General features: G+C 36.7%; 6 protein-coding genes across 7 annotated transcripts; 4 read left to right on the top strand and 2 right to left on the bottom strand.

Moving 5' to 3' along the window:
- The first annotated feature begins 1486 nt into the window (after positions 1–1486).
- Positions 1487–7827, top strand: pqn-26 (Glutaredoxin domain-containing protein). Its single transcript, NM_059974.5, has 10 exons — positions 1487–1560; positions 2217–2294; positions 3397–3821; positions 4247–4417; positions 4496–4576; positions 5303–6031; positions 6417–6533; positions 6581–6697; positions 6744–6837; positions 7456–7827. Exons 1-10 carry the CDS (start codon positions 1494–1496, stop codon positions 7569–7571), a joined length of 1995 nt encoding a protein of 664 aa, NP_492375.3. The 5' UTR covers positions 1487–1493; the 3' UTR covers positions 7572–7827.
- trt-1 (Telomerase reverse transcriptase) lies at positions 7755–10484 on the bottom strand (the record flags this gene model as incomplete). Of its 2 annotated transcripts, none has more annotated exons than NM_001373211.5 (10): positions 7755–7958; positions 8006–8071; positions 8149–8406; positions 8741–8897; positions 8943–9096; positions 9138–9306; positions 9549–9805; positions 9862–10034; positions 10083–10275; positions 10353–10484. In NM_001373211.5, 9 exons carry the CDS (start codon positions 10235–10237, stop codon positions 7824–7826), a joined length of 1524 nt encoding a protein of 507 aa, NP_001359628.1. In that variant the 3' UTR covers positions 7755–7823. The 2 variants fall into 2 exon arrangements, with proteins under 2 accessions (NP_001359628.1, NP_492373.1); NM_059972.7 differs by having other exon boundaries at positions 7757–7958; positions 10083–10267.
- A 438-nt stretch (positions 10485–10922) lies between these two features.
- hlh-16 (BHLH domain-containing protein) lies at positions 10923–12165 on the top strand. The gene is made up of 3 exons (NM_059971.3): positions 10923–11106; positions 11599–11823; positions 11871–12165. The coding sequence occupies exons 1-3, from the start codon at positions 10999–11001 to the stop codon at positions 11976–11978; spliced, it is 441 nt and encodes a 146-aa protein (NP_492372.2). The 5' UTR covers positions 10923–10998; the 3' UTR covers positions 11979–12165.
- Positions 12166–13373: 1208 nt separating this feature from the next.
- lmn-1 (Lamin-1) lies at positions 13374–15964 on the bottom strand. The gene is made up of 6 exons (NM_059970.7): positions 15852–15964; positions 15678–15762; positions 15516–15629; positions 15127–15360; positions 14034–15074; positions 13374–13949 (listed from the first exon to the last, which is right to left on the bottom strand). Exons 1-6 carry the CDS (start codon positions 15947–15949, stop codon positions 13821–13823), a joined length of 1701 nt encoding a protein of 566 aa, NP_492371.1. The 5' UTR covers positions 15950–15964; the 3' UTR covers positions 13374–13820.
- A 3252-nt stretch (positions 15965–19216) lies between these two features.
- On the top strand, positions 19217–19799 carry tin-13 (Mitochondrial import inner membrane translocase subunit tim-13). Its single transcript, NM_059969.7, has 2 exons — positions 19217–19342; positions 19499–19799. The coding sequence occupies exons 1-2, from the start codon at positions 19226–19228 to the stop codon at positions 19706–19708; spliced, it is 327 nt and encodes a 108-aa protein (NP_492370.1). The 5' UTR covers positions 19217–19225; the 3' UTR covers positions 19709–19799.
- A 209-nt stretch (positions 19800–20008) lies between these two features.
- On the top strand, positions 20009–20849 carry DY3.8 (SWEET sugar transporter). The gene is made up of 3 exons (NM_001025909.6): positions 20009–20285; positions 20333–20509; positions 20553–20849. The coding sequence occupies exons 1-3, from the start codon at positions 20010–20012 to the stop codon at positions 20685–20687; spliced, it is 588 nt and encodes a 195-aa protein (NP_001021080.1). The 5' UTR covers position 20009; the 3' UTR covers positions 20688–20849.
- The last annotated feature ends 520 nt before the right edge of the window (positions 20850–21369 follow it).

Genomic DNA, 21369 nt, shown 5'->3' with positions numbered 1-21369 from the left:
ACCTACCGTAATCCTTTGTTTGTGCAAAATAGAAGAGATGTTCTGTGAAAGAAGTTGGAATGCGGATGAGTGTGCATGAAAAAAAGACCAATGATTCATGTCATTGAGCCCCTACGGCCATAAAAAGTGTTCAATTCATAATAAGTGCCACTTCAAAAAAGCGTACAACATACTTGACGTGGAAATTGGTAAGCAGTGCCACGTCATCACGATTACCTCTATGTCACATTAAGCCAAGCAATTTTGAAAGAACAATACCCTGCCGAAATCTGAGTACTTTTGATTAATCTATCATAATTGGGTATTTCTTCTGACATTTAAAACTCTGAATAAAAAATGTAATAACCAGATTATTTAGATACTGAATAACTGTATTTAGCTATTTTTAATTCGATTTGAACGTATATTACCTGATTTCGACTTAAAATCAATAACTACCGTGCTTGCACTTAATTTGTAGTCACGGAATGTAGCCCAGTGAAAATATAGTTAAAATATAAAATATAGAACCTCTCAACAGTATAGGGGTTTTGCTTTAAATTTTCCTAGAAGCCCAAATTTTGTTTCGAAAATTGGTAATTTGTCGAAACTTTGATTGTAAATGTTTGACAAATTTTAAACATTTTAGAGTTTTCCATTTGGATACTAGGTATTTATTATCCATTAGAATATACTCTGACAAAATTCTCACTGACACTTCCTCGGCAAATCGCCGCAACTTATCCACCAACTTTAGCAACTTTAGAAATGCCAAGCGCAGAAGTTGCTAAAATTTGGTAAAAACGTTGCTAAAGTTGGGTAAATTGGGTTAAAGTTGGGGATACCCTCAAAATTTGCACTGAAAATTTTTTAAAAATTGGCTAAACTTGGTTAAAAAGTTGCTAAAGTTGGGAAAGAAGTTGCTAAAGACAGATTAAAAGTTGCGAGAATATAAAATTGGTAGAAAGGTTGTTAATGTTGGTGAATAAGTTGCGACGAATTGCCGAGTCATTTAAGATATTCCCTTTCAAGGTTCAACCTAGTTCCAAGTTATCAAACCCTTTATGATAGGATTATCAGTGTTTCTTTCTGTTCTTCCCTTTCTTCTTCAACTCATTCGCACAATCGAAACCCCTCAAACAGATTCTTTTCTTCTTGCTCAACCCGTCATTTCTGCTCGCCCCGGAAAGTGCTCTCTCTCTTTCCATCTAACCCAACTGTCCGCGGAATGAGCTTGCGCGCGGACGGCGCGAGAAATTGCTCTTCTGCGTACCAGCTCCACCCATTTATGTTTGTGTTTGACATGTCTTTTTGTTTGTTATCGCCCCCAGGAGCAGCCACTGCTCCAGAGAACCCCTTGGGCTCCTGGAGCAACCACCAGACGGTATATGTGTGTATGTCCCTTTCTTTTGTTGTTTTTCCATGTGCCTGGGGGCTTTGGTAGCCTTGATATCCATATCACAACATTTTTTCTTCAAGTTTTATTGATTAATTTGATAATATTCTATTTTAGAATGGCGCACCGTCAACGACGCCTTCTCCTTGTTACATCCATACTTCTCCACGTGGCATCTACATTGGGTAATTTACTATTTTTTTAAATTTGTTGAATTTCAAAAAATTATTATGAAACTTTACGAACTTACATAAATATATAATGCAGTATTTTACAAATTAGGAAAATAGAGGAAATTTAGAAGAAGGGTGTGGTATTCCTTCAAAAAAAAACTAGTTGCATTTGTTAGGACAATGTTTCATAGATTTCTAAGCTAAAACTGAAAATTTGAGAATTCTTTTGTAATCGTGGATCGTGGATAGACGGGAATAAATTCATTAAGCTTGATCATAAACTATAGAACAAGGCGTAGGAATTAAAATTTTACATTTCAAATTTGATTATTAAATTGTTTTAAATTTATTTGGAATACGAATTTTTTGCCTCTCAATTTCTCCTAAACTTTATGTTGTTTTAGAAATTAAAAAAAAAATTTTTAATTGTTTTTTTCAAACTCTTTTATCACTTTTATCCTTTTCAAAATGCCAAGCCCGTAACCTCTCTTTCTCCATCACTTTCTCTAATCAAATATATGGATATATCTACAACCGTCTCAAGTACTCCCTGTCTATTGATCCTTCCAAATTTGGGTTGAGAGAGCAGGCGCCAAAAACGGTTTATGTCAATATGAAATTGACTTTTTGTTGTTTTCCTATCTTCAACAACTTGAACGATTTTTCAGCTAATATCTATGGAACTGCTGAAATACAACAACAGCAGTATCAACAGCAACAACAACCACAATATTCTCAGAGTTATGGTAAGTTTCTTATATTAAAAATTATATTTAACTGGAACTTAACATATTTTGCATATTGGCAAAGTGGCATTATTTTTATTCACTTTAGAAATAATTATTTGAAAATTATTTTTTCGTTTACCCCGATTTGCTTTTATTAGTTTCTTTATTGGGAGTATACCTAACATCGTGGGTACCTCATGTACCGGTAAGGCTCCGTACATTTATCATGAAAAATTTTTGCCGCATCTTCTCTTCCAACGATTATTCATCTAAATCTAAAAAGCTTATAAATCTGTCTATTTTGAATATTTTATTGACTCAACGTTCAGTTTAAAATTAAAAAAAAACCCCCCATTTACTCAATTGAAAACTTTTGGCTAAGACCAAACACAATCAAGCTACCAGAGCTAGAAAGGAAGCCGGACAAACGGTATTAAAACTTTTATTTTCTCCCAAAAGACAATTATCTATATATGTGAAGTAAAGTCTGAAACTAGATATTTTCTGAAGGATATATAGATCCTTCCTTAATACGTCATAAAAACGTTTCACCCCTTCATCTATCTCGTCTTGAAACCGTATCTTGGTGTCTCGGCACGATTGTTTGTCGACATGTCATTCATTTCGTTTCGCCGAGTCGCCACCAACAGCAGCACATTCCAAAATGCACAACAACAATGAGCCAAAGGCGCCAAGTGCACTCTTGATATCATGATTATGAAAATCTAATTGATAAAGAATCAGAGATTAACTTTTTTCAAACTTGGAGCATGCCCTCTGTGAAAATTGAACTGAAAAATCAAAGTGTGGGTACTGTGGTTACAGTAGATGAAGGTTTAGGTTTCAAACTGCAAATTAACACTGAAGTATGAAAAAGCTGCATACAAAATTAAAGGTTCCAATGATTTAGCATAGGTCTAGAACGGTTAGCAAGTTTCCTGTTATTGTATAAGCTGCCAACGTAAAGAAGTTGGTATGTAATTCAAATAATGAAATTACGGTATATTTGGAAGTGCTTCTCATGTAATAAAGTTGAAATCTTGCTGGACTTTGAAAATTGTAGAAACTAGACAAACGATTAACTACTTCTGATAATTTTTTGTTAAAACGTATTTTCCAGGTGAATCTCCATCATCCTTCCCAACTTCGTTTACATATACTCAACCGGAAACACAATCATACCAACCTTCACAACAATCATCAGCATCATCATCAAATCTTCAATTCCATAGTTATAACTCTCAGCCTGGTATTCAATATGGTTCTCAAGATTCATTTTATCCAAATCAAGCTGCTCTGACTGCGGCTGCCACATCATTTGCAACAAGTGCTGCTCAGCAGTACGCTCAAACATATTCTCAGCAGCAGCAGCAACAACAAGTACAGGCTCCTGCACAAATTGATCAAGCTAACTTGGCAAAATATTCACAGTATCTGGATATTCTTCAAAAAGCATACGGAATTCAATTACCCGGAGAAATGTCAATGCAACCAAATACTGCAGCCACAAATGCTGGAGGATATCAAACTTCTCAACAACAACAGGTTCGGGGTTTTAAGAAAAATATATTGATTTTTAAAAACTAAATTTACTGAGATTCAAGAAATTCGTATTAAAAAATTGTGTCTTTCTTTTGTGGGGATTCCCTTAACATTTCTCTAGAAGGCCGCAATACAAGTATCACAAATAAAAAAAATTAGGTTAAACATTACTCTGTGAAAAGTGCCAAAAAGGCATAGAATTGGGCGGGGCTCGCTCAGGAACGTGTGTCCGCTAGAACGAAAATTCCTATTATTTCAATTTTTAACAGGTTTTGTAGCCATTTATCAAACTCAAGCAGTTTTTAATTTTTTGATATATGTGTAGCTACATTGAGGTGCCTTCGAAAAGTGGTAACAGCCAACCTAATAAAATACTTTTTTGAAATAATTTTTTATGAAAAATTTCCTTCCATCGTTCATACTTTCAGGTAGCCAACCAAGTACCACAAACGTATGGGCAATCCCAACAACCTCCACCTACTCAAACATATTCTGGATACCCACAAAATGTTGCTCAACCACAGCCTCAAGTGAATACACAATCTCAAGCTGAAATTACCTATCAACAACAATTGGCGGCTTATCAACAACAGCAACAGGCAATTTTTATATTTACATAGCATATATACATATATATTGCTGGAAATTATTTAATTTTGATAATGGTTATTTTTCAGCAAATTGCTCAGCAGCAACAGCTGCAGCAACAACAACAATTGGCAGCTGAGCAGCAAAAGCAACAACAGCAACAACAACAGGTTGGACTTTTTTCGTGACAATTTTTTCAAATATCTCGGCAATTCGTCGCAACTTATTCACCAACTTTAGCAACTTAAGCGCCAACTTTACCCTTCCGCAACTTATCCGCCAACATTAGCAACTTTTCTACCAATTGTATATTCTCGCAACTTTTAATCTGTCTTTAGCAACTTCTTTCCCAACTTTAGCAACTGTTTAACCAAGTTTAGCCAATTTTTTAAAAATTTTCAGTGCAAATTTTGAGGGTATCCCCAACTTTAACCTAATTTGCCCAACTTTAGCAACGTTTTTACCAAATTTTAGCAACTTCTGCGCTTGGCATTTCTAAAGTTGCTAAAGTTGGTGGATAAGTTGCGGCGATTTGCCGAGATCAGAGTACTAATGGGGACTTTGTATAAATTAAGCCCATTAATACCGAATATCATAATGGAAAACTTCAAGAATTGTTGCGTTTTTCAAAACGTTTAGTCCTGATAAATTGTCAAGCTTTCAACAAAAAATCCTGTTTTGCTGTAGACCCCTATGATGTTTGAATGCGTATGTTTAAAATGATTAAAATTTAAAACTCGTAGAACACAAGATTTTGACTCAATTTTCGAAATTACGATAGGTGTAAACTATGTGACTGGTAGTTGACATTTTAGCGTGATATTTGGTCATTTTAGGATTAAAAAATTACCCACTTACCTTCAATTCCAATTTCAAGACAATTATGATAACTTTAGATTGCCCAACAGCAACAACTCGCCGAACAAATCGCAGCTCAACAGGCTCAGCAACGTGAAGCTGCTCGATTGGCTCAACAACAAGCTCAACAAGCTCAACAAGCCCAGCAACTGCAACAACAGATTCGCCAACAACAACTTCAGCAACAACAGCAGCAACAACAACAGAACCAATATGGAGGAATGCAACCAAATCCATATGTTCAACCACAGGCCCCAGTTCAACAACAAATTGCTCAACCGCCACCTCAACAACCAGCTCCTCAACAACCAATGAACTTCCTCCCAGCTCCACAGGCTCCAATTATACAGGCTCCTGCTCCACAGGCTCCTGCTCCAATGCAACCACAACAACCACCAAAACAATATGTAACTCAACCTCCAACATATAAAAACAACTATCAAACTGCTGCACTTGGTCAAGTGAATACCTACTCTGGACAGTCAAAACCACAAGTATACACATATCCAGGACCATCACAAGTTCAAATTCCAACTCATTCAACATCTTATGGTAATCATGAGGATAGTGTTATTGAAGAAGAACCACATGGATCAGTTATATCTCAACAACAAGTGGTCCCACCACGACCAGTTCAACCTGTTCCACCAATGTCTGTTGCTACAGTAACACGTGGTCCACCACCACCAACTCGTCCAGCTTCAGTAATTGCTCCAAGCTCATCGGTTGTACCAAAGTCTCAACCGAGACCATCACCAACTACTCGGGTGAGTTGGAAAATATATATTGTTTGTAGGATTTTTTCAAAACTTCCTGAAATTTGTTATTTGCCAAAAAAGTTTTAGCGAGTGTTTCGAAAGTTTCAACTTTCAGGCATGATTCGAGGTTATTTTATTATTTTTTTGTAGTCAATCAAATATTTTACTATGATTCCAAATCAATTTTTGATTTTAAAAATTGTATTATCACACCGAAAAAGGCAATTTTATTGAGTTTCCAAAGTTTGAGCGCGACACCAACGCGATAGTATGTCCAGAAGTTTCCCTGTACACTCCAGTGGGGGCTACTGCTGAGTATATAAGTTCTCCATTTATGTTAAAATTCCGATATTCATTTCAGCTTTAGATATTAATCAAACATTAAATATTCCAGCCACCAACTCGTGCTACAATTCGTCCAACACCTCAAAACAAGGCAGTTACCAGTCGTCCTGCACCTGCCACGTCATCAGTGGTCACTCCATCTCCAAGTCAATCTTTAACTCAGCAGGTCATTCTTTGAATTTTCAACTTGAAACAAATGGGAAAATATTTCAGATTCGGAAATTGCCAGCAGTTTTGTACATTGACTCTAAGAACGAGAGCACAAAGAAAACTGAAACATTATTGAGAGATACATATGGATTACCATTAGTCACATTCTACGTGGATAAGGTTGATTTCTTATAGAAATGTATGGTTTCAAAATTAAAGTTTTCAGACAGACAAACCAGCTGCAATTCAACGTCAACTTCAACAATTAACTGCTCACAAGGGACTTCCGTATCTTTTTATCTGCGGAACTTTCATTGGAAGTAAGTTATTTTCAATTGAGAGAGCTAAAGAAAATAATAAAAACTAAATTCTGAAATTTCGATCTGAAATGTTTTAACTACTTTTCGGGTTCAATTGGTCATTTCAACGGGATTTACGGTTAGATCACCATTTTGGAATTATTTGGAACAATCTGGAAACTCTAGTTCAAAATCAGTTTTTCTTCCAAAAATAACAAATTATTTTTGGAAAAGCATATGTAGAGGTTTTGACCCAATTGCTCTTTTGCGATTTTGACCGAAAAATGTTGTACCCGGTCTCGACACGACGGAAACGTTATAGCTGCCGTATCCCATGAATATTTTGCAAAATTTCTTCACGTTTTTTTCTCATATTTAGCTTGGTTCTCCTATTTTAAAATACAAACACAACTTTTTGGTAAATTACGAAATAAGTTCGTCAAATTTCGATCAGGAAAGAATCGTAGGAAATTGCAAAATACTTGTATGTACTGTAGCTGCGAGATTTTGGTTTCGAGACCGCGCACCGTATTTTTATGTCAAAAGTGGCAAAAGCAACTGGGTAATGATTTCCTCTATTTCTAAATATCGAATTCTATGAAACTAATATATTTTTAAACTAAATTTTAACTATTCCAGGTGAATCTCACATTGAAAATTATCATACGAATGGCCAAATCCCTCAACTCGTGGAATATGTTTGTGGAGACGAGAAAAAGAAAAAGAATAAGTCTAAAAAGACAGCTTCATCTTAAATTTTTTTAATAACTTTTCTATATCATAACGATTATCTCATTCGGTTCTTTTTAGTATTATATTTATCCTTCCAAAAAATTCTATAATTTATTTATTATACTATCCTTATTTCATTAATTCTTTCTTTGTGTGTCTTTCACTTTCGAAGTTTCGAAAACCCCGCTTAGCCTTACATTGCCGCTTTCGAATTATTATTATTATTTATTGTAAGTGCCTCGATCGAATCGAATCGAAATAAATCTTGTTTAAAATTATTGCAACTTTATCAAAAATTGACGAGCCACACCGTCTTTGCATCTTCGTCGAATAAAGCAATTTCCCGATTGAAAATCCAGTTTCACTCCACACCATTGAAGGACTTGTGATGCTCCACATCGCTCTGATTTCTGAAATTCTTAGAGTTAGTTTTATTAAAGAGTTACGACAATCTGACCTTGAACTTTTTCGGATTAGCCGTCAAAAAATGAGTGTTATTGCCAGTAGATAATGGTTTCATCATCTGAAAATAAACAATTATGATTTAAAAGGCAGTTTAGACCTTTTAGATAAATAAATAAAATTTTCCAAAAAAATCACCTTCTCGAATAAAGAATTTTCAGTTGTAATGAAAATGAAATCATCCTCATATCTGCAGAAAACAATTCTCGAATCCTCTTTTTCGTTGCTCCAATATTTCTGCTCAAAGTTATTGAGGTACATATGTGCTAAATTTGAAGATATAGGATGTCCCTGTGGAACTCCTTTTGTAATTCTCCACGATGTTGGGCCACGCTTGTAGTAGTACGTTGAAAGTGTGGTACGAATAACACTGTAGAGTGTTGTAGAGGAACTCATCTGTCAATAAGTCAGGTTTTTTAATATACAAAGCTTTATGCGTGTCATCAACTAATTGAGACACTCCAAAAAGTTTTAGATTTTTTTAAATGTTCAGCCAGAGTTTTGGTAAATTGACAAATTTTCCAAAATTTAATTTTTGAAAGTAATCTTGGTCCTAGTCACTAAGCCTGTGCAGTTGAGTTTGTGTTCTACGATTTCAAGAAAGTACAGAATCTAAAAAGTCGCAGTCCACGGGACTAGATACATTTAAAGATAAGACCAACACTAAAAATGTTTTTACATAACTAGTTCATTCATATATAGTTCATATGTATCAATATTCGTGATATACCTCTCGGTAGCAAACTTCAAAATTGAATACTCCTTTCAATTCCATTTTTCGACGAAGCGCCTCATGTGCATTCAACTCAGTTCCAGCTGAACAGAATATCAATTTATGAAATCCTCCGTGATTTCTTCCTTTTCCACATACCGTATAAATATCGTGCCTATAAAATTGAACGTTTAAATACTTTTTTTCGTATATTAGTTACTCTTGAGAAAAAAGTCGGTCAATAATTGATATCAACACGTCATGATTAACAGTTGAGAAACATTTGCTAACATCTGCTGTGTATCCAATTATTTTTGAGTTTTGTGAGTTCTTCTTTAGAAAATCTGACACTTTTTTACACGAATCTCTGATTGCTGAAAATGTCAAATTAGAAGTTATTCAAATCAGAACTTACTATGTCGGTAAACTCCACTTCTTTCCAAACACCATGAGAGCATCGAATTCAACCTTTTCCATTGCATTGTCTCTGTTTTTTTATCGATTGCTTTTCTTTTGAACAAAGGTCGCAATTTTTGACGAGAAATTGAGAGCTTGAAGGTGGCAACATTCGGTCTTATAAAATGCTGAAAAAATATTGGGTGCTACTGTATTATTTTAATATTCTATCGATACATAATTGTTTTTAGTTCATTTCAAAAACCGAACCCGTAAATCGGCACAAGCGCTACAGTAGCCATTTGAAGAATTACTGTACTTTTCGCTACGAGATATTTTGCGCGTCAAATACGTTGCGCCATATGCATTTTCAAAACTTTCTGTTCCGGTAATAACTGTCAAAATAAAAACTTGCAAAAATGGAACTAACCGGAGCTTTTTGAACTATATAACGTTGTTTGAAATCCTTTATTTCTTTTGTTAAAATATTTAAATATCCATCTCTCCACAGCAAAACTCTTTCTTCTTTAATTACAATTGGAATCATAACTTGTCGTAAAGCCATCAGAGCCCACCAGTGTACTCCTGATTTTAAATTATTCACAATTGAAGTTTGAATATTCCTCTTCACATTTGGATCCACATTTTTCATAACTTTAGATGCACGAAATGCGCGAGTGAAAGGAGCTGGAAATTTAAAAAATTGTAATTCGTCATTTAGAAAAGGGCAGGTATGAATTTACCTTCTTTGTAGACAAATGGCTTCATTTTATGATAACCACCATTGTTTAACATTTTTGTAATCCACTCCAGTATATTTGCACAATTAGTTGATCCAATATATTTTTCCAGATGAAACATTGAAATTAATTTGGAGCATGCAACAAATGTATCATTTTTAGACACAAAACAATGTCTGGAATTTTTTGAATATTTTATTTGCTTGAAAGTACAGAAAGCTCACTCGATTTCAACCATTTTTCGTGTTGGTTTTAGTTTTCTCAGCTCAAAAATATTGCGAGAAGACAGGATACTCTGCGATAATTTGTTGATTTCCAGTAAAACAACGGTATCGCGAATATTTGAAATGTTTTCAGAAGAAGCCAAAAAAGTGGACATATGGCGGTAGTTTAATTTTTGTCTTCGTTTCTGAAAAACTTTTGAAATTTGGTTTTGGATTTTGGAAATGTATTGGCAAATGTTATCAAAATTACCAAGACTAGATAAAACTTACCTTTTTGAAAATATTTCTGACGAGACTTAAATGAGCACTTTTGCGAATAATTGTGTTCCAATGACGTCTTTTATCGTATTTTCGTATTTCTTCATGAAGTGTTGTAAGTGAACTCTTAATCGTTGGTGCCATCTGGAACATCAGAAATTTGAGACTTCAAAATCATTGATAATGGAGTTTCTAAGTTAAGTTCTGTTGTCCCAAGATTTGGAAACTTACAGATTTATAGAATTTTTAAGTATTAAACCGGATGCCATTCACCCACGTAATATTACATTACAATTCCCATATACTTGTTGCATGGAGCCTCTTGATATTTGAAAATATGTGCTTTAGATGTTGCGCATGATGCTACTAATCCCACTACGTGATATAGTCACCCACCAGCTGACAGTCTTCATAATCTTATAATAATGTGTATGTAGAGAAGTCGACACATGTCAAGAAGGCACATTACACACTGCCACGCCTACTCTTCATTCAACAAGACTGTTAACGGAGAGAAGAGGAGTACGGTAGTTTACGGGATGGGGCACGCCTACTTTCTTGTAGTGATCTGTCACTTGCAGTGCTAATTGGTTGTGTGGTGTGAACCAAACGTGTCACTTCTAAGATGTTCAATATGCCGACAGCTTCATCTCCGATTATGTCTTCGGAATCACCGCCTGGAGCCGAGGAAGAATTCGAGCCATATGTGAGAAGAAAACGATCGGAAGCAGGAGGCCGGAAGAAAATGCAAGGCTTGAATGAGCAAGTGAGTTTTTTGTTTGAAAAAAGTTGTGGTAATCTTGCGATCTGTGAAATCTCGATTAATAAATATGTGATATGCAAGTTCAAAAATTGTTTAAATGCAACTTTTCGCGGTTTTCATTTGAACGTATTACAGTACCTCGCCATGAACCAAATAATGTCAAAAGCAAAAACAATGATGTTTCTTTCAGAAGTACAGTAACCCATTCACGTTTTTACGGGTCTTCTCTCCAAAAAAACATCACTCGAATCTAAATGCGAAAAACGGAAAATGGGTTACTGTACTTTTTAAAGGAGGGCTCGATTTGAAATATTTCGATCGTGCCGAGTTTTTGGGTGCGAAGAATTTTGAAAAACTGTTTTGTATTTCGTTGTCTGAGGAATTTTTCCAGATGTCTTCGAAATTCGTTAAGACAAAATAAGAATGTTTAACTTCGGTGGAAGGGCTTCAAGACAGTAAGATCCAACAATTCCTAACAAATAAAAAAAATTCTAGGAACAAAATCTGTTGAGAAACTCAATTAACAGTCGAGAACGTCGTCGAATGCACGAGTTGAACGATGAATTCGAGACTCTACGTGAATGTCTTCCTTATCCGAATGAAGCGAACAGTCGACGAATGAGCAAAGCGAATACATTGTTACTAGCTTCCAATTGGATTAAGCAACTTGCAAATGCAAATCACAAGCTTCAAATGGAATTAAACATGGCAAATGCAAAGGTTCGTACTAGACCTAGAAAGTTTGATTGACTCTTGGCAATTTTCAGATCGACTCCCTCATGGTGCAACTTAAAAAAGTGGAAAAACCATCTTCAAAATGCTCAAAGTGTCAACAAAACGTGTGCTTCTCAGTAGACTGCATCACATCAACATGAAGATGCATTCATTGGTTTGCCTTTCACCAAATTATTCTATTGTTACCAATCTATAATCTTCTAATAATTCCCTCGTTCCATCTGCCTATTGTAGCATTCATATTAGTTGATTAACAGAACACATCACGAAATTTAAGTTTCTATTTTTTATTAAATTAAGAAATTTGAATAAAATCTGTTTTGGGTACATTATTGAACGAAGTTTTCGGAAAATCGTCTTACAAGTAGCTAACAGAGATATGAAAAATTCATTACTCTATCTTAAACTCTATCATATTTTGAAAATTTGCACTTTCTGCAGTTGTATTATAATATTACAACACTTATCCAATTATTGTCTTCCTCGTTTCTGGTGAGTTGCGTTGTGGTCAACGTAACCAATTCGGTCACCTCGAGGTGCGCGAAGGTGCTCATCATAGCATATATATATATATATATATATATATATGTAGGTTGCGTAAGGGTCATAAACCAATTAGCGAAATACAAGACGACGGTTCTCTGTTGCAGGTGGTTGGAGGCAACTTGATGTCCTGCCGAGCATTCACACTTGCATTAGAATAGAGACGGGAAGGACAGGTGGATAAAAAGAAGATTTATATGTTTAGATAAACTATAAACTGTGACGATCTGATTATATAGCCTAGGTGTGAATGTTTTGTTTGCGGGAAATTGGAATTTATGGAGAAAATATATTAATTCGATTTTTTAAATAACCATAAAGAGAAGGGTCTGAGAAAATTGAAAATTGCTAAACTACCGTACATTTCTCTCAGAATTTCCAAAAAATATTAAAAATCATCAAGTTTGTTCTACAGATTCTCAATTTTTAGTTTCGAAAATTTCAATAAATAAAATAAGCTTCTTGCTTCAAACCTACTATTCGATCAGTAACCTCAGTTTATTTCTCATTTATCAGTTTTACTGTATGTCGGAATGAGATACCGTAACAATTCTCTTTGATGATTTCCCATAAAAATGTCCATCTCATTTTACATTTCGACAATTGGACAACGCCAGCAAACTAATCGCAAATGTTTGACTTTTCCACAGCCGCTTTGACAAAAGGGGTGTGAAAAAGGCGTATTAATTCTGAGATTTTACGAGTTTTCGAATCGAGGCTTGTTTAGATTTACAGTTTTTGAACTAAACGGGCTTATTTTTGTCAAGAAATTCGAACCAATTACCGTATTCAATACGTTCTCCTCTATTATTGTGTGATGCAATGACCTCACTTAACCGACTGTCATGTGCTCATTTGAGCTCAATAGTGAATAGATTCGAAAAGAAAAACAGTTGGCTTAATCGGTACTTGCATATCCTAATTATATGTCATAACCATCTTAGAAATGTATGGAATAAACCTAAAAAAATAGACGATAGACGAGTTGTAAAGAAAGAAAAGAAATATTTCATGTTTTTGAAGTTAAATAAACGAAATACACTTTGAAATTTTAATGAGCGACACCGATCGGTAAGTTGGAAGAAACATCATTGGAAGACAGGGAGTTTGATTGATGCTTTTGTTGCAAATGGTTAAAAACGAGCTATTTTACATTTTGACGGTGAGCTCAATGAATTCAAAAAAATGGAAATTGGATCTAGTCTTAGGGAAAGGTGTGTTCTTGGAAAGAGGGCAGTGAAATTTCGAGATTTCCTTAAAACAAAATTATTGCCATATTCTAGTATATTAACAACAAGAACACGGTTAAAACGTAGGAGGGACAGAGAAAAAGAAGAGGATCAGTGTAACTCTCGAGGACAACACAACAAGAAGGAATATTAGGAAGAGATAGATGTAAAAATGAGGTCCAAATGGATTGATGTAATATCGACTCTCAATTACATGATGGAACAACGATCGGCTGGGTCCGATGGATCCGATGATTCGCTGAATTCAACGGTGATAGAAGAAACAGTGTCTCCTTCACTATCCTCAAGACGAGCTGATGGGTTATCTCCAATTGGCCACTGAAAATTGTAATTACAATGAACATTTTTTGTTTCTTCTATTCATGAAAGTAAGACAGAAATATTTTAAAATAATTGACCAACCTGTTGCTTCTTCATAACGTAGACTTCTGGTGGGTGGTGAACGGCACCAGCATCCGCAGACCAAACGGTGGCGCTAGCATGTGGAGCGAGCTTCATACGAGATGAAAATTGGAAGGAGGCTTCTTTGTTTCCAGCTTTGACCACCAACTTGTATCCTCCGATGGATTGTTCTTCTTCAGAGTTGTTTGCAACACGGACCCACTTTCCTTCCTCATCAACCTCGTCGATTCCAACTGGGCCAACAGTCTCTTTGTTGAGTTTGGAGCGACGGTTGAGATAATCAATGTCTTGGTCCTCTCCATTTACATCGACAACGCGACGACGCTTCACTCCGCGCTGAGCGCTTGCTCCTCCGGATGAAAACGAGACGTGATGAACTGAAGTGTTTTGTGGCGCCTCCTGAGTAAGATTGAGACGCTCCTCCTCACCCTCAAGGAGAGCTTGGTAGGTCTTGAGTTCGGCGTCCAATTGGATTTTAACATCAAGAAGATCGTGGAACTCGCTCATCATGCGCTCGATCTCTTGATTAAGTTCAGCAATTCGAGCATCCTTGTCGTCGAGCTTCTCTTGGAACGATCTCTTCAGAGTGTCGAGCTCTGAACGAAGACGTTCGATGAGCGAAGCATTTCCACTGCTTGATGTCTCCAAGTCACGAACACGGGCACGAAGATGGATTGCTTCGGATACAGCCTCCTCTTGGCGTTCACGAGCAGCATTGAGCTTGTTTTTGTAGGCATCTTCGAAAGCTGTTTTGTTTTGATGCAAATTGTTCTTGAACTGAGCACGCATCTCTTCGATTTGATCTTGAAGCTTAGATTGATACTCATCATTAATCTGCTTGGCGTAGGTTGTCATGTCGACCTGTCTCTTGTGACGAACTTCTTCAAGTTCTCCCTTGTGCTGTTGAAGAGCAAAAGCGAGATCTTCTTCCAGAGCCTTGATTTTATTGTTGGCGGCTGTTCGGAGAAGAGTTTCATCTTCAACGGCTTTCTTGAGTCCTTCTACGGTGTCACGAAGAGTGATGTTCTGCTTTTTGAGATCCTGAAAACAACAAAATTGAACATTTACTTTTGATAAAATTAAAATTTCTTACATCATTCTCCACCACCAATTTATCGTTGCGTGCCTGCAACGTCTTCTGTTTTGCTTGACTTTGATCAGCAATAGATTGGGCATGGAGGGCTTGTTCCTCAGCTCCAGCGAGTTCTCTCTCAAGTTTTTCGACTTGTGGCTTCAACTTCTTTACTTCAACCTTTGCAGCGTCATACTCGATCCTGTATTTTGCGAGCTCATCTTGAGCCGAATCGAGGGCACGACGGAGACGAGCCTGAAAATACAAATAATCTATATTCCAACACTTATCATTCGTCCAAAACGAGAGCTTATATTTGCATTGTTACTTTACCGCGGCGAGAATAATAAGACCACCGCATCAGTTTCCCACAGAACACCTTTGGCGATCAGAATATAAACAAAGTGTACCTTTTCCGCCTCGAAGCGATCGGCCAAGTTTGACTTCTCTTTCTTTTCAACAACTTCGATGTCGCGAATTTGAACCTGGAGTCTGTTGTTCTCTTGCTCCAATTGACGAACTTTCTGAAAAGTGTACTTTCAAATATGAATACTTTCCAAATTAAAACTCACGTCGATGTAAGTGGCAAGACGACTGTTGAGTGAAGTCAAATGATCTTTCTCTTGAAGACGTGAAGTTTCTAGAAGCGTTGAGCCACTGAAAAGCATTTCATCGAGTTTTTTTTTAGATAACACAAGAAATGCGTTTATGAGTGCAGGAACTAGAGAAGCAAAATAAAAACTCACAATGAATCGTCGCCTCCTCCATTGTTGCTTAGCGACGAATTCGCTGAGCGCTCTAGCGTAACAATACGAGAACTACGAGTACCTTTACGAGATGACATTTTTCTCGCTGCTTTCTGAAGAGTTAATTATATTGGATTTAGTTTCAGAAATAGACAAAGAGAGATGTAAGAGAAGAGAGGAAACGTCATAGGCGCCACACGAACGTGACTCAACATTTTGATATTTCTTGTGATAAAATTTTTATACAACAAAAGTTTTCTGTCTCAAAAGAAGTGTGGCAAACATGCGGACACGGCCGTTGTGTATACCACTTCGGAAAGCGTGTGTTTGTCGAAAAATCTGGCGCTGTTAGGTTATTTGCGAGTTACGGCGCGCCAAGTGACCTCAAAATCGGCAGATGGCAGTATTCCACATAGATGTGTGTTGTTTCGTTTTTTAAATGTTTCAACAGAAAGAAATATAGTAGAGAAATAAGGAACATTTGTGAGAGTGACGTAAACAAAAGCATAAACATAGTCAGTAAGTAGCGTTGAATTCAAACATTAGGCAACTCGGCAAAGAACTACAATTGTCAAGGTATACTCAACTAAGATTTACCTCGTTTCAATAGTTTTTTGAAACTCTCGTGAATAAGAATGCTTTAGCAGGGCGTTATCACCTCGCCTTCAAAAATCATCTGCGCACTTCCACAAATTGCCGATAGAACTAGGCAGATGGGACTGAAATGATTAGAGAAAAAGAGAGAAAAGGGAATTTCTCGCATACTTGTTTGGTTTTGATTGACCGTCCATGTCGCGTCAATTTGAAAGTAACAAAATTTCGAAAATTTAGGGAGAATTTCGAAATTCGATCAATCAAAACTTTCGGACTACTACAAAAGAGAAATGACCTGATAAACTATAAGATAGGATATCAAATTACACAAATTAGTGTAAAAAAGTTGCATGAGAGGTGATATGTAGGAGTTTCGAGGGTTCAAAAACGATGAAAAACGCTCGATCTTGTTTCGAAGGGCAATGGCCCAGGCCAATGCTCTCTCTTTAGTCGCGCGAGTGAGCGCTGCGTACCCCTTCATCTCTGATCTCTCCCGTTTCGCGCACTATTTTCAAGTTTTTCTTTCGTTTTTTATGCTCACGGTCCCAATGACTAGAGAAGTAGAGAAGCAGGAAAGACGTGTGCATATGGTAAACAACATACATATACACAACTTGGCAACATGCCAGTACAGGGTTAAATAGAACGAATAATGGAGAGGCATGATGAGAGTATTAGAGAAGTGGTCAAACATCTGAAATTTTGAGGTTTTGCCGCTTTTTTATATGGATAGTGTAAATTTTGAAACTCGGCGATTAACAATAAACATGTACCATTGAAAGACATATTCAGAGCCAGATGAAGGAAGCGAGAAATCATAAGCAGTCTTGTGTGAGAGAAGACAATGTCGTTCTTCTTTGGTGTTTGACACAGAATGAATGAATTCTAGAGAAGGAGGCTGAGAAGAGAAGGAAACAACATCTGGAAAGAGCACTAGAGCGTCGACGCACAGAGACAAAGGGCAATAAATCAATGGGAGAGTGTCATTTTGGCGCGTTGACAGTTTTTATCTCATTTGATGTGACCATGTGGTAGAATATTAGTATAGCACGAAAATTAGAAGCTAAATTTCTATTATGAAGGCGAGATTAGCCGCGAGAGAGAAGTTTGGTGAAATGAAAAGAATACGAAATGAAAGAGTAGGAAAACAATTTTCTCTAGACACCTGCATCTCTAAAACACATTTGATCCCTAAAAAGATTGAAATGAAAAAACAAGAGAATCGATTAAATGTGAGAGGAACTTGGGCAAAACATGTCTCTTGGTAATATGCAGATTAACAATTGAGTATATAAAATTAGGGCTGTACAACCGGACGTCCGGTCGTCCGAACCGGACGCACATGCGTCCGGTTGGGGGTAGCTATCCACGACGGCCGACAATTTCCGAGTTTCGCCACTCACTATAAAATTGCTGATTAAGTATAGTGAGTGGCGAAAATCGGAAATTGTCGGCCGCCGTGGAAACCTACCCCAAAACCGGACGCAGTGCGTCCGGTTTTTTTTTTTTTTGTGCCGATTTGTACAGCCCTATATAAAATGAAGGATTTGTTAGTGAAAACCGAAATCTACGTGACGCTTTGCATAAATTACAGGACCAGATGCATGTTTCACACATCTCCTTGTGGCCTTGAAAGGATGAGCGAATTTGAATTGAATGGTGGGAAAAGTAGCATAAGAAACCGATCGAATGAAACATTTTTCTGGTCGTATTGAATTACGAGATTATACCAGTTTCGCAACTAGTGTTAATTAGAATTAAACATACTCGTGGACATTAAACGACAAAAAAAAAGTAGATTTCGGATTTAATTTTAAACGCTACGCCGAACAATTCTCTAAAAATGCATGCTCATTCGATAAAACCTTTGGTCTATTTAAGAGATCGGAGACCAAGTGCGACAATTGAAATCGCAAGAGGTTAAAAAGAAACACTGAATTTGAAAATCACAAAGAAAGAAGGCGGCGTAATTAGAGAACGAAAATGGCCTTGAAATAAGTGAACAAGAGGCACCGGAATTATGTGTACTTCCAAAAATTACTTCGAAGATTTCCTAAATCAGTGAAGGTTTTATGAAGAACAGAGAGGATTTGTGAAAGCAGAAGCGTGATAAAAAAATGTGCGGGAAATGTTTTTTTTTTAAGAATCTGATTATTCTCATGAGCGACAATTTAAAACTTTTATCTGAGATTAAAAGAATTATCACGAATTACTCGGGACGAAAAATTTAAGAAAAATAGCTTCAAATTCAAATAACGACCCTTTAAAACAACTATCCATGCGAGACCCAGCTCGTAAATCGACACTTGCGCCTTAACAGAACGGCATCAACTTTTCTTGGATTTTTTGTATTTCTATCTCTTTTTTATCGTTCTAATATTTAATAAAAATATTTCAAATGAATATTAGAAAAAACTACACACCTTTTTTTTTTTAAATAAGTTACCTTCAAAGTTCATCAAGAATCATCGATTGAAAGTGAAAAGTAATTAAATCGGGAAAACATTTTCGTAAATATTTCGACACTCTTCTGACGCATTTTTCTTTCTTCTCACAAAAAAAAAGAAACACGAGAACAAACACGCCCATCTTCCCATACAATTGCATCTCAACTTTCGCGCCAACACAAGTGGACGAGGCCTAGAAAACGCGCCCTGCAGTTTTCTATACCGCGTGAATTAATGCATGTTTATGCTGAAAACTTTTCCTAAACGTTTATTTTTCAAAAATATGTTACTTTGTGAGCATGCCATATGATAGACTATTTATAGGAGAAGAAAATGGATCAGCTGCTTGATGTGGAGACGTTGAAGAAGCTGTCACCAGAACAGCAAGAGCAAGTGATCAGTGGTGTCAAGCAGCAAGCTGCCCTTGCCAATGCCCAGAATCTTGTCACGGTAAGCCAAAGAATTGTGAAAATGATGGAGTGGATGCCGAAATGATAGATTTGGGTCATCTCACACCAATTTTCAAATATCAAATTGAAAAACGACAGTGATGTAATTCTAGTCGGCGTTTAGAATGTAAACGTTGAATAATATTTTTGCTTGCAGGACATTTCTGAAAAGTGCACGAATAAATGCATCACTGCACCAGGAAGCTCATTGGCCAGTGGTGAAAAGCAATGTCTACAGCGATGCATGGATCGTTTCATGGAATCATGGAATCTTGTTTCTCAAACTCTTCAAAAACGTCTTCAAGAAGAAATGGCGTCTTCAGGAGGAATGGGTGGTGGATTCGGACAAGGACCGTCGTTTTCTTAAAAAAATGTTTTCAATTAACACCCATTTTCTGTTATTGTTTTTTTCCATTTTTTTTTCTTCGAATTGTCATTTGTAGGTAGATCAAAAAAAAAATCGAATCTTCTTTTGCTCTATATTGTTATCTAATTGCGGCAAGGAATATCCACCAGAATGGTTTTTTGCGGTAGTTTTTCGTTTTCATTTTCTCCGACTTTTTGGCGTATTCTTTTGTGTTTCGCCACATTTCTCCGGTACTTCTTCTAAATAGTTTTTAAATTTTAAGCTCAGTTTCAAACTACTGACCTGTCTCTTCAATTTCAGAATGATTGGCGCTATCAACGTTGCCGGACTCTTATTTAGTGTTTACTTCTACGCATGGTTACGTCCGGATCTTCAAGCAAATGTTCGCATGGGCTTCTATCGATATAAAGTTGATTTTGCAATATATTTCGGAACTGCTGTCTGGTTATTTTTGGCAATGTGTGTCGTCGCTCCACGTGTCTGCCGACGAACCAATGCGATTGCCGGAAATTGTGGAATGGCCGTTTGCTCGATTATTGTCATTGTAAATCATTATCTGCTGGAGAAAAAATGGGTGGTACGCAAACTTTATTTGTTTCAAATTCAACTATATACATTTTTCAGTGGGGTGGCTTGCTCTATCTCAGCAATATTATGTTCTACGTGCTGTTCATGGGACTCACAGTAATGGGACAATTCTCCAGATATCATTATGATAAGAATCGTGTCTCCAATATGATTATTCCAATCTTGGCAAACGCAGCAATGACAGTTTTGCTCATGACGAACCTAACAGATACCGTATGTTGCTTACTCAAAAGTGTTTATGTTTTCTGAATTTCAGGGATATTCTGACGTCGTTCCGATCATCTCCTACGGAGTTCACACAACAATGGCCATCATTGCTCAAGGTGCCGGACCACGCCTCAAAACATTAGACTTTTTTGAATACCTCAATCAATTCAAACGACGACAGTAGTTCAAATCGTTTCTAACCAATTATTTCATCTAATTTGCTGGTTCTCATGTATTTTCTTGTCAAATCATAACTTGTATCTCACTTCTCACTCAATTCTCCACGACAATCACTTTGCTTCATTCTATTCACAGTGTTATTTTTTATGAAGATAATTTAATTCGGTAATATTTGAAAGAAATGCTCTTTATTGCGTTATTATCAATATTTAGAAGAAGCCCCATCGAAACAGGGTGCGCGAACTACAGTTTTGAAGACTACTGTAGTAAATGAATACTGCAATTGCGCGTGTGCCTCGTTGCACGCACAACGAGACCCGAAGAACTCGGGGGATGTCCAATTGGGGGGATTACCAACTCGGGGGATTGGCCCCGCCCACAGAACCGTGACTTGCAATACGCCCATTTCTGCAACTGCCGCACGGTTTTAAAACTATAGTTCTTCGGGTCTCCGCACAACTCCACATTTGAACTTTTTTATTGCGCCATTTTTTGATTTTGACCTAGTTGTAGGCCTATATAGGAATTAAATGTTCATTTTGAACGAATGAATTGCTTCCAGAAGTGATATTTGACTGTTTTTCAAGTTTTCCCAATATTTCAGCTTCTATCTTCATCTAAATAAACATTATGCTTCAAAATTCTCGTATTTTCGTTCCACATGTGCTTTTTTCTCTCCTAAGTCG

The sequence above is a fragment of the Caenorhabditis elegans genome, chromosome I (assembly GCF_000002985.6).
Source record: "Caenorhabditis elegans chromosome I".
Lineage (NCBI taxonomy): Eukaryota > Metazoa > Nematoda > Chromadorea > Rhabditida > Rhabditidae > Caenorhabditis > Caenorhabditis elegans.
The sequence above is the reverse complement of the archived record's forward strand: the minus strand, read 5'-3'. Positions and strand labels throughout refer to the sequence as shown.